The sequence below is a fragment of the Balaenoptera borealis genome, assembly GCF_965194805.1.
Source record: "Balaenoptera borealis genome assembly, chromosome: 1".
Lineage (NCBI taxonomy): Eukaryota > Metazoa > Chordata > Mammalia > Artiodactyla > Balaenopteridae > Balaenoptera > Balaenoptera borealis.
This window is the reverse complement of record NC_138860.1, coordinates 114,244,877-114,260,839: the sequence shown is the minus strand read 5'-3', so window position 1 is coordinate 114,260,839 and position 15,963 is coordinate 114,244,877. Positions and strand designations below refer to the sequence as shown.

The 15,963-nt window shown below is 35.0% G+C and overlaps 1 protein-coding gene across 3 annotated transcripts in view; it reads right to left on the bottom strand.

Moving 5' to 3' along the window:
• Positions 1–15,963, bottom strand: part of HFM1 (helicase for meiosis 1) — a 146,276-nt gene that overhangs the window by 41,518 nt on the left and 88,795 nt on the right. For all 3 annotated transcript variants that reach the window (XM_082382902.1, XM_082382904.1, XM_082382903.1), the window contains 2 exons: positions 15,535–15,638; positions 14,929–15,063 (listed from right to left, as the gene is read on the bottom strand). In XM_082382902.1, coding sequence (XP_082239028.1) covers positions 14,929–15,063; positions 15,535–15,638 — 239 coding nt within the window. The remainder of the gene's footprint in view (positions 1–14,928; positions 15,064–15,534; positions 15,639–15,963) is intronic.

Sequence of the window (15,963 nt, the reverse complement as noted above, 5' to 3'; positions counted from 1 at the left end):
ATTCTGGTGACACCCCAAAATTTCAAGGCAGTGTTTGCAAGTCTTGCTAGGAATGAGAACCATATACAAGTTTGTTTACAGAATACTAGCATATGGCTATTACTACCTAAGTGACAAAAACTTCTACTATATTTCTGTTAGAAATGATACTTAGAAAATATAAGTGCTCCTCCACCCCAGCTCCACTCCCTAAGTCCTGAGAACTGTCTGAATTTGTCTTATTAACAAACACAAGCTTAACAGAGATTGTCAATTGGAAAAATAAGGTTCTGAGAGAAAACTGACCTAAGCTGTACACTTAGGTATAAAATTAACAGATCCCATACTCCATCACTATCATAATCTGAAATGCATATATTTTCTTAGTTCTGTCACATAATATATTAATTTACATGTTTTTAAAGTTCCAGTTTCCAAGTATTTAAAGCAAAATAAAGCATTAATGTGAACTAGAAATGTATTTGAAGTAAATACTTTAAATTATTTTAGGGCTTCCCTAGTGGCGCAGTGGTTGAGAATCTGCCTACCAATGCAGGGGACACGGGTTCGAGCCCTGGTCTGGGAAGATCCCACATGCCGCGGAGCAGCTAGGCCCGTGAGCCACAACTACTGAGCCTGCGCATCTGGAGCCTGTGCTCCGCAACAAGAGAGGCCGCAACAGTGAGAGGCCCGCGCACCGCGATGAAGAGTGGCCCCCACTTGCCGCAACTAGAGAAAGCCCTTGCACAGAAACGAAGACTCAACACAGCCAAAAATAAATTTAATAAATAAATAAATAAAAATAAAGGAATTCCTTTTAAAAACAAATTACTTTAACAGGGTCGATAATGACCAGTGGGGTAAGAGTCAGTTGCTTAAAAAAAAAATCCAGAAAAAACAAATTAAAAATAGGAGGCATCCCTGACACAGCTTCACATCCTAACTATAAATTCAAATAATGTGGTCTGTGCATCAGCTACTGGAATTAATATTTTTAAAAGAATATTACTTTTTATTTTGCAGTTCCTGATATATGCTAACCATATTTATGCACTTTATAATTTTACTTTTTCAGTGAGAAAGCAAATCTCCTTTCAATTTTTTTGTCAAATATTACACTATCATTTTGTTATTTATCAAGAAAAGGATAGCACTAATGAATTGGAGTCCTTGATTTTGCAATTTAATGCATGTATACACCAAAGAGTACAAAGAAAAGCAGATTGCCTTTTGACTAGTATTTAAATGTGCACACTTCCAAAGTGCTCGGGCACTGGTTTTATCCTTGCATTCTTCAAGTACATTAAATTTTCACACTCAAAATGGCATAGCAAATGCAGATGAACTTATTAATGTCAAATCAATTTTATTCAAAGTAAACAAAGCCCATACTTCTTATTGAGAACGCATTTAAAGGATAAGAAGTTTAAATGCTAAAAATAAAAGTTATAAAAAATTTTACAACTAAAAAGGTGTATTTTTCACACTGCCTAATCTTAAAAATAGCAAAAATATTTTTCCTAAAATTTTACAAAAATTTTATCTCTTGGACTATAACCGTGAGAAACAACTAAAAAAAAAATTTTTTTTGAAAGAGTTGTAGGAAGCATAAAAAAAATTTCTAATTATATTTGTACTCTAAGGTGCATACTTCTGTTTTTAAATATGGTCCTACTATTTGACAATATAAAATATTAAAATATTTGTTGAACCTACAAGCACATTTGGAAACAATCAATTTAGAAACTATATTCTCTGAACTAAATATCAGTTTTTATCATTTAATAAAATGGTCTGACAAGAGGTCAGAAAAACTGAAATTTGTATTGTTTTGAAAAGGCTGTTGTCACAACCTTAGTAGGGTAAATCTATGACTCCTTCACTGTGTAAGTTACTGAGAAAGAAAATGCAGATACTGTATGTATGTTATGTATAAAGGTATAATTATACACCTTTATTTGGGGATACTTGAATTTGCATATAAGAACTGAATTATATAATCAGAATGTTCATAAGATTTGGGATGGTTGTATATATAATATATGTATGTGAAGGGGGTATCTGTATAATAAAACATTTGCCTGATAGGAAGCATCTTTTTTCTGTTTTCCACAGGGTTATGCTGAAAATGTGGGGGACTTTTGCTCTCATAAAAGTCTCATGCTAGTAGGAAGTATAGTAAACATCCTAATTTTCACTACAGTTGCAAGCAACAGAAACAATTCAAGCTATTTAAAAAAAAACCCATGTGGTGGGTGGTGGAAATGTATTACATGAACATAGCTATCTCACAGAATCCAAAAGCAGCAATGCAGCTAGGCATCATGAGGGACTGAAACCAAGAAATGGAAAGTCATCAGACCTTCAGCTCTGGCCTTCTCACCTTTGCTTCTTTCTGTACCTCTGCTTTAGTCTTCTCTTACATGGTCCAGCTATCTTTGATTATTTCTGTGCATGGTAAAGGATGGCCACCGACAGCTCTGATTTTATATTCTCTTAGTGCAGTCCTAATTCTAAATTGTCTTTCTTAAACTGAGGTATTTCTTTTCTTCTAGGAATTTGGACTTTGAACTGAATGAAAGAAGGTCACCCTGGTTCCTGATAATTTTGCTGTCAGAAAAATAGTGGCCAGAACGGGGGTCCGAGGACAATGCAGTATAAACAAGACAAACAACCTACTTCTGTGATGTGGCAGTCAGTTCTAAGAAAAAGGGAGTCATTGAAAGATAGGCAGAAACCTTCTTCCTTTTATATATCTAAACATATACACCATGAGATTTCTAGTTTTCCTGTAGTGTGGTCTTTCATATCTTTTGCTACTGTATTACTAGATATTTGAGATTTCTAATGCTATTGTAAATGGTATTTTCAGAATTATGATTTCTATCATTTTTTTGCTGGTAAGTAGTAATACAACTGATGTTTAAATTTTTTAATTGAAATAGAATTTATACCACAAAGACCTTTTTAAAGTACATGATTCAGTGGGTTTTTAGTATATTTCCAAGGTCATACACCCATCATAACTATCTAATTCCAGAACACTGTCATCACCACAAAAAGAAATCATGAACCCACTAGTAGTCACTCCTCATTTCTTCCTACCCCTTGTCCCTGGAATCACTAATCTACTTCCTGTCATTATGTATATGCCTATCCTAGACATTCACATAAATGGAATCATACAATATCTGATCTTTTGTGACTGGCTTCTCTCATTAGCATAATGTTTTTAAGGTTCATCCATGTTGTAGCATGTATCAGTAGTTTATTCCTCTTTATGGCTGAATAATATTCCATTGAATGAATATACCACATTTTACTTATCTATTAGTTGATGGATATTTGGGTTGCTTCTACTTTTTGGCTGCTATCAATAATGCTGCTATAAACATTCATGTACAAGTTTTTGTATGAATATTTTTCAATTTGTTTGGATATATACCTAGAGGAGGAATTCCTGGGTAATTCTATGTTTAACTTCTTGAGGAACTGACAAAATGTTTTCCAAAGCAGCTGCACAATTTCATATCCCCACTACCAAAGCATGAGGGGTTCAACTTCTCTGCATCTTTGCCAACACTTGTTACTGTTCATCTTTTTTATTAAAGCCATCCTACTGGGTGATACCACACTGTGGTTTTGATTTGAATTTCGGTATTGATTAATGATGTTGGACATCTTTTCATGTTGTATATTGGCCATTTGTAGCTCTTCTTTGAAAAATGTCTACTTAAATTCTTTGACCAGTTTTAATTGGGTTATTCATGTTTTTATTGTTGAGTTGCAAGATTTCTTTACATATACTAGATTCTAGTCCTTTATCAGATATATGATTTGCAAGTATTTTCTCATCTTGTGGGTTGTCTTTCACTTTCTTGATAGTGTCAGTTGAAGCACAAAAATTTTTAACCTTGATAAAGTCCAATTCATCTGTTTTTTTTCCTTTGGTTGCTTGAGCTTCAGATGTCATATCTAATAAACTACTGCCTAATCCAACGTCAAGAAAATATACACCCATGTGTTCTTCTAAGAGTTTTACAGTTTTAATTCTTATCTTTAGGTCATTGGTTCATTTTGAGAAAATTTTTATATATAGTATGAAGCAGAGGTTCAAACTAATTCAACTGGCTATCCAGATGCCCAGCCTTATTTGTTGAAATACTATCCTTTCCCCATCTTTGTTCAAAATCAATTGGCCATAGATGTATGGATTTATTTCTGTACTTTCAATTATATTCTATTGATCTATATGTCTATTATTATGCTAGTACTACACTGCCTTGATTACTGTAGTTTTATAGTAAGTTTTGAAATCAGGAATTGTGAGTCTCCATGTTTGTTCTTTTTTTTAAAGATTAATTTGGCTATTTTGAGTCCCTTACATTTGCATATGAATTTTAGAATCAGCTTGTGAATTTCTGCAAAAAAAAAAAAAAAAGCTGGAATTTTGATAGGGACTGTATTGAATCTGTGAATTAATTTGGGAAATGTTGCCACCTTAATGATATTCAGACTTCCAATCCATGAACATGGCATATCTTTTCATTTATTTAGGTCTTTAATTTCTTACAATGGTATTTTGAAGTTTGCAGTGTTCACATCTTGCACTTATTTTGTTAAATTTATTAAGTATTTTATTCTTTTTTGATGTTATTGTACAATTTTTAATATTGACTCTTTATCCAGTGATGTTTCTAAATTTATATATTAATTCTAATAGTGTGTCCATAGAGTCTTTTATATTTTCTAGGTACATAATCATGTTGCTTTCAAGTAATGACAGTTTATTTCTTTCTTCCTAATCCTTATCCCTTATATTTCTTTTTCTATATAATTGTACTGACTAGGACTTCTAGCACAATGTTGAAAAGAAGTATTGAATAGTAAGAGAGAACATTCATCATTCTCCATTTAAATAGGAAAGTTTAAAAATATTTCACTATTGTGTATGACATTTGCTATATATTTTTAATGAAAAATTAACATTGAATTTTTGTCAAAGTTTTTTTGACATCTATCATGAGGATCACATGTTTTTTTCCTTTTTTTCTTTGCCCTGTTAATGTAAGGATTATATTGATCCATTTTTAAATGCTAAGGCTCTCTTGCATGTATGGAATAAGCCATACTTAATTGTGCTGTATTATGCTTTTTAAATATGTGGCTGGATTCCACTTGCTAATATTTTGTTAAGAACATTTGGCTTTATATTCATGAATAGACTGATGAATAATTTCTCTTTCTTTTAACGTCCTTGTCAGGGTTTGAAATCAAAGTCATGCTGGCCTTCAAAAAAATTAAAACATTAGAAAATATTCTTTCTTTTTTTCTGGAAAAGTCTGGGTAAGTTTGATGTTATTTCTTCCTAAATATTTGGGAAATTTTACCAATGAAGTTATCCAAGCCTCAGGGTTTCTTTATGGAAAGATTTTTTTTTAATTGCTTCAAATTCATTATTAGTGTTAAGACTACTCAGATTTTCTATTTCTTCTGTCAGTTCTGGTAAGATTTCTCCTCAAGGTATTCGTTCCTTTTTACCCAAATTATGTCAAATTTATTGGTATAAAGTTATTCATAATATCTTGTCAGGGTCTTTTTTACGCCTGTAGGCTCTGTAATGATATCACCTTTTTCATTCTTGATATTTTTTTTAAATCAATTAATTTATTTTATTTAGTTTTGGCTGCATTGGGTCTTCGTTGCTGCATGCAGGCCACCCCCAGCTGTGGCGAGTGGGGGCCACTCCTCACCACAGTGCGCAGGCCTCTCACTGCGGTGGCCTCTCCCCTTGCGGAGCATGGGCTCCAGGCACACAGGCTTCAGTAGTTGTGGCACGCAGCTCAGCAGTTGTGGCTCACAGGCTCTAGAGCGCAGGCTCAGCAGTTGTGGCACATGGGCCCAGTTGCTCTGCGGCATGGGGGATCCTCCCGGACCACAGCCTGAACCCATGTTCCCTGCATTGGCAGGCGGATTCTTAACCACCGTGCCACCAGGGAAGTCTGATATTGTTAATTCATGTTTTATCTCTTCTTTATCAGTCTTGGTAGGGACTTCTTAAATTTATTCATCTTTTCAAAGAACCAAATCCAATAAATTTGGCTGATAAATTTAGCAGTAATAATTAATTCCTTCAGTTATTTTTTTTCTCAAAATGTCGCTATTTCACTTTCATTTTTGAAGGATATTTTTCACTGCACATGGAAATCTAGGCTGGTAACATTCTGAAGCTTATTCCATTATCTTCTGGTTTCCATCATCACTGCTGAGAAATTAGCTGTCAGTTTCACTGTTGCCCTTTGAGGGTAGTGTGTAGTTTTTCTGTGTTTGCTTTTTAAGATTTTCAGCAGTTCTGCTATACTGTGCCCCAGTGTGGTTTTCTATGTATTTGTCTCTGCTTGGGTTTGCTGAAATTCTGAACTCTGTGAGTTGATGTCTTTCTTTCATTATTTTGGAATGTTCTCAGCCATTGTCTCTTTAAATATTGCATTTGTCCCATTCTTTCTCTACACTGATTCTCAGACTTTATGCATATGTTAGCACTTTGAGTATTATGCTCTTTTCTGTTCTTTCTGTTCTCTTATCTCTGGGCTTCCATTTAGATATTTTCTATTGATATGTCTAACAGTTCACAAATCCTGTGTTTGGCCATATCCAATCTATTATTAAACCTACCCAAAGAGTTATTCACTTCAGATATTTTATTTTTCAGTTCTAGGAAGTTCACTTAAATCTCTGTATGGATTCCAATTTTCTGGTTAAAATTTCCATCATTTCATTCATTTTGTCTTTTTTTCCTCTATTTTCTTGAAAATATTAATCATAGTTGCTTTACAATCTTTAAATGCCAACTCCACCATTTGAATCATCCACAGAGTTGCTTCATTTTCCTATATAGTTAATTATGAGTCATATGGCCCTTCCTCTTTGCAGGTCTCATAATTTTTTATTGTATGGCAGACATATCTACTGATTCCAGATTATGTTATATTCCACCAGAGAGGGTTTCTTTTTTTCTCTGTCAGGCAAACATGGTGAGTAGCTGATCATATAAAACCCTTCTTAAGGCATGGCTTACCCGGCCTTTTAATTAAGAGCCTATGGATCCTTGACTCCTCAGCCCTGGAATGGCTCTCCCTCTCTGGAATTTTAGTCCCTTTAGTTTGCTTTCACAGATGTCCTAAAAACTGTAATTTTTATAACTTATGTAGGCTTTTATAATTGCTGCTATCAGAGCATTGGCCTGCCCCAAATTACTACATCCTACCCAGAAGTGGAAGCTCCTCTGAATTCTTTAAAGAGGAGGATGAGTGCTCCTCAGCTCACAGAGTAGTTCTGTATGTCCTCTTTTGCCATCATTCACTGCAATTACTGTTTATGTCCTCTTTTGCCATCATTCACTGCAATTACTGTTTATTATAACTACCCATACTATTCAGAGAACATGAATGTTTAGATTACTTTGGTAGGTAGCTGCTGCTCTCACATTCCCCAGTACCTGTTAATTGCTCCCTTTACTGGGCCTTTCACAAAGCAGTGAAAATAGAACCAAGTGAATAAGGAAGAGCTGTATGGTAGACTGCCTATGCCTCAAGTATTAACAACATTTAGTGTTTGTTTTGTAGATTTGGCTATGGAACAATGCAAATGTTTTACATTACTATCAATCAGAATTAATTCTTAAAAACTATTCTAACAACAGAAAATAAAATAAAAATTAAAATAAATAAAACAGTACATGTGATACCCACATACAGAAGATCTATTCCAAGTGATGTTAAAACACAGTAATTTGATTACACATGCCTAGTGAGATATAGTCTAAGAATAAAAATATTTACCATAAAAGCCTCAAACTATTTTTAATAATGACATTAAGAGTGCACTTTGGGGAATTCCCTGGCAGCCCAGTGGTTAGGATTCTGTGCTTCCACAGCAGGGGGCATGGGTTTGATCCCTGGTCAGGGAACTAAGATCCCACAAGCTGCACAGTGTGACCAAAAATTTAAAAAGTGCACTTTGGTGTTGTTATCCTGAGACTTTGTTGTCTGTATAATGTAAAATAAAGAAAATTAGTGGGGAGGCCTTCAAGATGGCAGAGGAGTAAGACGTGGAGATCACCTTCCTCTGCACAAATACATCAGAAATACAACCACATGTGGAAAAACTCCTACAGAACACCTACTGAACGCTGGTAGAATCTCAGACTCCCAAAAGGCAAGAAACTCCCCATGTACCTGGCCGTGAGGCTGACAGGGTCTTGGTGCTCCAGCTGGGTGTCAGGCCTGTGCCTCTGAGGAGGGAGAGCCGAGTTCAGGACTTTGGTCCACCAGAGACCTCCCAGCTCCATGTAATATCAAACGGCAAAAACTCTCCATCTCAACGCTAAGACGTAGCTCCAATCAACAACCAGCAAGCTACACTGCTGGACACCCTATGCCAAACAACTAGCAAGACAGGAACACAACCCCATCCATTAGCAGAGAGGCTGCCTAAAATAATAACAAGGTCACAAACACCCCAAAACACACCACTGGACGCGGTCCTGCCCACCAGAAAGACAAGATCCAGCCTCATCCACCAGAACACAGGCACTAGTCCCCTTCACCAGGAAGCCTGCACAACCCACTGAACCAACCTAAACCACTGGGGGCAGACACCAAAAACAATGGGAACTACGAACCTGCAGCCTGCAAAAAGGAGACCACAAACACATTAAGTTAAGCAAAATGAGAAGACAGAGAAACACACAGTAGATGAAGGAGCAAGGTTAAAACGCACCAGAACAAACAGGTGAAGAGGAAATAGGCAGTCTACCTGAAAAAGAATTCAGAGTAATGATAGTAAAGATGATCCAAAATCTTGGAAATAGAATGGAGAAAATAACAAAGATCCAGAAGAACTAAAGAGCAAACAAACAATGATGAGCAGCACAATAAATGAAATTAAAAATTCTCTAGAAGGAATCAATAGCAGAATAACTGAGGCAGAAGAACGGATAAGTGACATGGAAGATAAAATAGTGGAAAGCACTACTGCAGAGCAAAATAAAGAAAAAAGAATGAACAGAATTGAGGACAGTCTCTGAGACTTCTGGGACAACATTAAATGCACCAACATTCGAATTATAGGGGTCCCAGAAGAAGAAGGGAAAAGGAAAGGGACCAAGAAAATATTTGAAGAGATTATAGTTGAAAAATTCCCTAATAGGGGAAAGGAAATAGTTAATCAAGTCCAGGCAGCTCAGAGAGTCCCATACAGGATAAATCCAAGGAGAAACACGCCAAGACACATATTAATCAAACTATCAAAAATTAAATACTAAAAACAAATATTAAAAGCAGCAAGGGAAAAACAACAAATAACATACAAGGGAATACCCATAACGTTAAGAGCTAATCTTTCAGCAGAAACTCTGCAAGCCAGAAGGGAGTGGCAAGACATATTTAAAGTGATGAAAGGAAAAAACCTACAACCGAGATTACTCTACCCAGCAAAGAACTCATTCAGATTCGACGGAGAAATTAAAACCTTTATAGACAAGCAAAAGCTCAGAGAATTCAGCACCACTAAACCAGCTTTACAACAAATGCTAAAGGAACTTCTCTAGGCAGGAAACACAAGAGAAGGAAAAGACCTACAATAACAAACCCAAAACAAATGGTAATAGGAACATACATATCGATAATTACCTTAAACGTAAATGGATTCAATGCTCCAACCAAAAGACACAGACTGGCTGAATAGATAGAAAAACAAGACCCGTATATATGCGGTCTACAAGAGACCCACTTCAGACCTAGGGACACATACAGACTGAAAGTGAGGGGATGGAAAAAGATATTCCATGCAAATGGAAATCAAAAGAAAGCCACAGTAGCAATTCTCATATCAGAAAAAATAGACTTTAAAATAAAGACTATTACAAGAGACAAAGAAGGACTCTACATAATGATCAAGGGATCAATCCAAGAAGAAGATATAACAATTGTAAATATTTATGCACCCAACATAGAAGCACCTCAATACATAAGGCAAATGCTAACAGCCATAAGAGGGGAAATCGACAGTAACACAATCATAGTAGGGGACTTTAACACCCCACTTTCACCAATGGACAGATCATCCAAAATGAAAATAAATAAGGAAACACAGCTTTAAATGATACATTAAACAGGATGGACTAAATTGATATTTATAGGACATTCCATCCAAAAACAACAGAATACACTTTCTTCTCAAGTGCTCATGGAACATTCTCCAGGATAGATCATATCCTGGGTCACAAATCAGGCCCTGGTAAATTTAAGAAAATTGAAATCATACCAAGTATCTTTTCCGACCACAATGCTATGAGACTAGATATCAATTACAGGAAAAAATCTGTAAAAAATAGAAACACATGGAGGCTAAACAATACGCTACATAATAACCAAGAGATCACTGAAGAAATCAAAGAGGAAATCAAAAAATACCTAGAAACAAATGACAATGAAAACAACCCAAAACCTATGGGATGCAGCAAAAGCAGTTCTAAGAGGGAAGTTTATAGCAATACAATCCTACCTCAGGAAACAGATATAACTCAAATAAACAACCTAACCTTACACCTAAAGCAATTAGAGAAAGAAGAACAAAAAAAAAATGCAAAGTGAGCAGGAGGAAAGAAATCATAAAGATCAGATCAGAAATAAATGAAAAAGAAATGAAGGAAACAACAGCAAAGATCAAAAAAACTAAAAGCTGGTTCTTTGAGAAGATAAACAAAATTGATAAACCATTAGTCAGATTCATCAAGAAAAAAAAGGGAGAAGACTCAAATCAATAGAACCAGAAATGAAAAAGGAGAAGTAACAACTGACACTGCAGAAATACAAAGGATCATGAGAGATTATTACAAGCAACTATATGCCAATAAAATGGACAACCTGGAAGAAATGGACAAATTCTTAGAAAAGCACAACCTTCTGCAACTGACCCAGGAAGAAATAGAAAATATAAATAGACCAATCACAAGCACTGAAATTGAGACTGTGATTAAAAATCTTCCAACAAACAAAAGCCCAGGACCAGATGGCTTCACAGGAGAATTCTATCAAATATTTACAGAAGAGCTAACACCTATCCTTCTCAAACTCTTCCAAAATATAGAAGAGGGAGGAACACTCCCAAACTCATTCTACAAGGCCACCATCACCCTGATACCAAAACCAGACAAAGCTGTCACAAAGAAAGAAAACTACAGGCCAATATCACTGATGAACATAGATGCAAAACTCCTCAACAAAATACTAGCAAACAGAATCCAACAGCACATTAAAAGGATCATTCACCATGATCAAGTGGGGTTTATCCCAGGAATGCAAGGATTCTTTAATATATGCAAATCAATCAATGTGATAAACCATATTAACAAATTGAAGGATAAAAACCATATGATCATCTTGATAGATGCAGAAAAAGCTTTTCACAAAATTCAACACCCATTTATGATAAAAACCCTCAAGAAAGTAGGCATAGAGGGAACTTACCTACACATAATGAAGGCCATATATGACAAACCCACAGCCAACATCGTTCTCAATGGTGAAAAACTGAAAGCATTTCCTCTAAGATCAGGAACGAGACAAGGTTGTCCACTCTCACCACTATTATTCAACATAGTTTTGGAAGTTTTAGCGACAGCAATCAGAGAAGACAAAGAAATAAAAGGAATCCAAATCGGAAAAGAAGAAGTAAAGCTTTCACTGTTTGCAGATGACATGACACTATACATAGAGAATCCTAAAGATGCCACCAGAAAACTACTATAGCTAATCAATGAATTTGGTAAAGTAGCAGGATACAAAATTAATGCACAGAAATCTCTTGCATTCCTATACACTAATGATGAAAAATCTGAAAGAGAAATTAAGGAAACACTCTCATTTACCATTGCAACAGAAAGAATAAAATACCTAGGAATAAACCTAACTAAGGAGACAAAAGACCTGTATGCAGAAAACTATAAGACACTGATAAAAGAAATTAAAGATGATACAAACAGATGGAGAGATACACCATGTTCTTGGATTGGAAGAATCAACATTGTGAAAATGACTCTACCGCCCAAAGCAATCTACAGATTCAATGCAATCCCTATCAAACTACCAATGGCATTTTTCACAGAACTACAACAAAAAATTTCACAATTTGTATGGAAACACAAAAGACCCCAAATAGCCAAAGCAATGTTGAGAAAGAAAAACGGAGCTGGAGGAATCAGGCTCCCTGACTTCAGACTATACTACAAAGCTACAGTAAGCAAGACAGTATGGTACTGGCACAAAAACAGAAATATAGATCAATGGAACAGGATAGAAAGCTCAGAGATAAATCCACGCACATATGGTCACCTCATTTTTGATAAAGGAGGCAAGAATATACAGTGGAGAAAAGACAGCTTCTTCAATAAGTGGTGCTGGGAAAACTGGACAGCTACGTGTAAAAGAGTGAAATTAGAACACTCCCTAACACCATACACAAAAATAAACTCAAAATGGATTAAAGACCTAAATGTAAGACCTGACACTATAAAACTCTTAGTGGAAAACATAGGCAGAACACTCTATGACATAAATCACAGCAAGATCCTTTTTGACCCACCTCCTAGAGAAATGGAAATAAAAACAAAAATAAACGAGTGGGACCTAATGAAACTTAAAAGCTTTTGCACAGCAAAGGAAACCATAAACAAGACCAAAAGACAACCCTCAGAATGGGAGAAAATATTTCCAAATGAAGCAACTGACAAAAGACTAATCTCCAAAATTTACAAGCAGCTCATGCAGCTCAATGTCAAAAAAAAAAACAACCCAATCCAAAAATGGGCAGAAGACCTAAGTAGACATTTCTCCAAAGAAGACATACAGATTGCCAACAAACACATGAAAGGATGCTCAACATCACTAATCATTAGAGAAATGCAAATCAAAACTGCAATGAGGTGTCACCTCACACCAGTCAGAATGGCCATCATCAAAGAATAAATGCTGGAGAGGGTGTGGAGAAAAGGGAACCCTCTTGCACTGTTGGTGGGAATGTAAATTGATACAGTCACTATGGAGAACAGTATAGAGGTTCTTTAAAAAACTACAAATAGAACTACCATACGACCCAGGAATCCCACTACTGGGCATATACCCTGCGAAAACCATAATTCAAAAAGAGTCATGTACCACAATGTTCATTGCAGCTCCATTTACAGTAGCCAGGACATGGAAGCAACCTAAGTGTCCATCGACAGATGAATGGATTAAGAAGATATGGCACATATATACAATGGAATATTACTCAGCCATAAAAAGAAACGAAATTGAGTTATTTGTAGTGAGGTGGATGGACCTAGAGACTGTCATACAGAGTGAAGTAAGTCAGAAAGAGAAAAATAAACACCATATGCTAACACATATATATGGAATCTAAAAAAAAAAAAAGGTTCTGAAGAACCTAGGGTCAGGATAGGAATAAAGACACAGATGTAGAGAATGGACTTGAGGACACAGGGAGGGGGAAGGGTAAGCTGGGACGAAGTGAGAGAGTGGCAGGGACTTATATATACTACCAAATGTAAAATAGATAGCTAGTGGGAAGCAGCCGCATAGCACAGGGAGATCAGCTCGGTGCTTTTTGACCACCTAGAGGGGTGTGATAGGGAGGGTGGGAGGGAGATGCAAGAGGGAGGAGATATGGGAATATATGTATATGTATAACTGATTCACTTTGTTATAAAGCAGAAACTAACACACCATTGTAAAGCAATTATACTCCAATAAAGATGTTAAAAAAAAAAAGAAAATTAGTGACATTCTATAATTTTTGGAGTTATTGCGAAACAAATCTCTCAGCATGGCAGAAAGGAGATACAGATTATTGAGTACAGATCATTGAGTTTAAGGATAAATACTATAGCCCTGAATTTGATTTGGACATTTAACTATGAATCAATTATGTATTTTATCTTTAAAAACAAAAAAATCACATATTTCCTAAATCTGTGCATGGAAAAGGCAAGAGATAATAATCAGTCAATGCCAATGAGCTCTTCAAGCACACAGAAAACTATTTATCATGAAAAGAAACCAGGTATCTTTGGAGAAAAGGCTTATTACAGGTCTGGGTCTGGAATTATAAAAGGTAAGCCTAGAACATCATATCACCTCACACATCAAGGAAGCTGTCAAGACTACTAGGGACATAGCAAAAGGATTCAGGAGCCAATCTGGTGTATCTAGATGGTATCAAGATGATATATCTACAACATTTATGAGTAATCAGTGGTTTGAACATTAACTCAATATTGGATAATTATTAGTTACTATTAGCTTTTTATGTCTAAGAGTAACACAGTATTTTTTTTCTTAAATCCTTACCATTTACAAATATATACTGAAACATTTACGGAGGAAATAATATATCTTATTTTCTTCAAAAAATACAAGGGGAAATCTAAACAGAGGTATAGATGAAACTATATTAGCCCTGAGTTGATAATTGTTTAAGGTGGGTGATGAGTACATGAAGGTTCAATATACACTTCTACTTTCATCTTTATTTGAATGTCTCATAATAAAAAAAAAATTGTTTGTCACCTGCTTTGCCTTATCAAATCCATTAATTCTTGTACATCACTTGTTCTCCCCCTGACATGGCCATAAGAATGGAGTGGGTATGAAAAGGGGGAAATGTATACAAAAAACTAGTCAAATAATTCTTTGCTCAAAAAATCACCCCAATTTTGACAAATATTAACACTAAGAATTCCTACTGTACATTATTAATGCAATTATTAGAAAGTCTAAACATCTAATTCCAGACTATCCACAATCTGAATGAAGCAGTACTATACTGATACTACCCTCAGCCATATCTTTGCTTTAATGCAAAACAGGAGTAAATACAGCTATTTACCTTTACTGGGCCCTGCTACTGAATGTTTAAAATGGGAGATCTCTGTTTCTGATTTTTTTCCCATAATTATTTGATTTCCAAATCTCTTGGGTCCTAAGTAAAGGACTGTAAATTTCTGCTGTATATCAAGTCCAACTGAAAAAAGAAAAAAAAAGCATACAAATGCTTATTTAAGTCATATAAATCCACACATGAGACCATTTATTTGTTTTTATACCTGTTATATTTTATACCTTTTTGAACTGGAAAGTCTAACAAGTCCAGGAAATAAAAATGTTTTAAATATACTTTAAAAAGTATAACAAATGAAAATTTATACATCTGTCATAAAAATAAAAATCAATGTTCCTATAGTAATTGAAATTTATCTTAAAAAATAAAATGTCTATAAATGAACAGATAAAATTTTAATTTTATTATCCTAGTCTCTGCTATCTTTTACATATCCAAATATATGAAGCTTCCTTTAAAATTATTCATTTTACTTAAATAAATTATTTTTACACAATATCGCTTATGTTGTTTTTCTGTTTTACATAAAGGAAATAATTTTTAAATGCTATCATATTTTTTACATGCATGTCTTCATTACTTCAATGAACTTACCATATTCAGAACTAATTAGATTTATGCTAAGATCTTCAGATTTAAGAGCTCGCCTCACATCAATCTTTTTAGCCCAATTTCCAGCTTTTAGCAAAACAGAATCCCTGAAAAAGAGTAATGCATCATTTAATAGTGATCTTGAACACTAAATGAAATGAAATAATAAATTAATGTTCAAGGTCTAACTGATCCTAAGATAGGTCTTATCTGGTAGTAAACTGAAGTCAGTTACTGAAAACTACCTTCCCCAAGTTCTGAGGATAGGGAAATGGAGTGTCAATGGAGCTACCGTTACCATAATTTTCTTAACTATAATGTTCACCCAATAGCTGGTTCTAAGTTGTACTGAATCATTTCAGGCCTGCTTGAATATATAATTGCCATCAATAACCTATGACCTTGACCTTAAATCACTACCACTTTAAAATG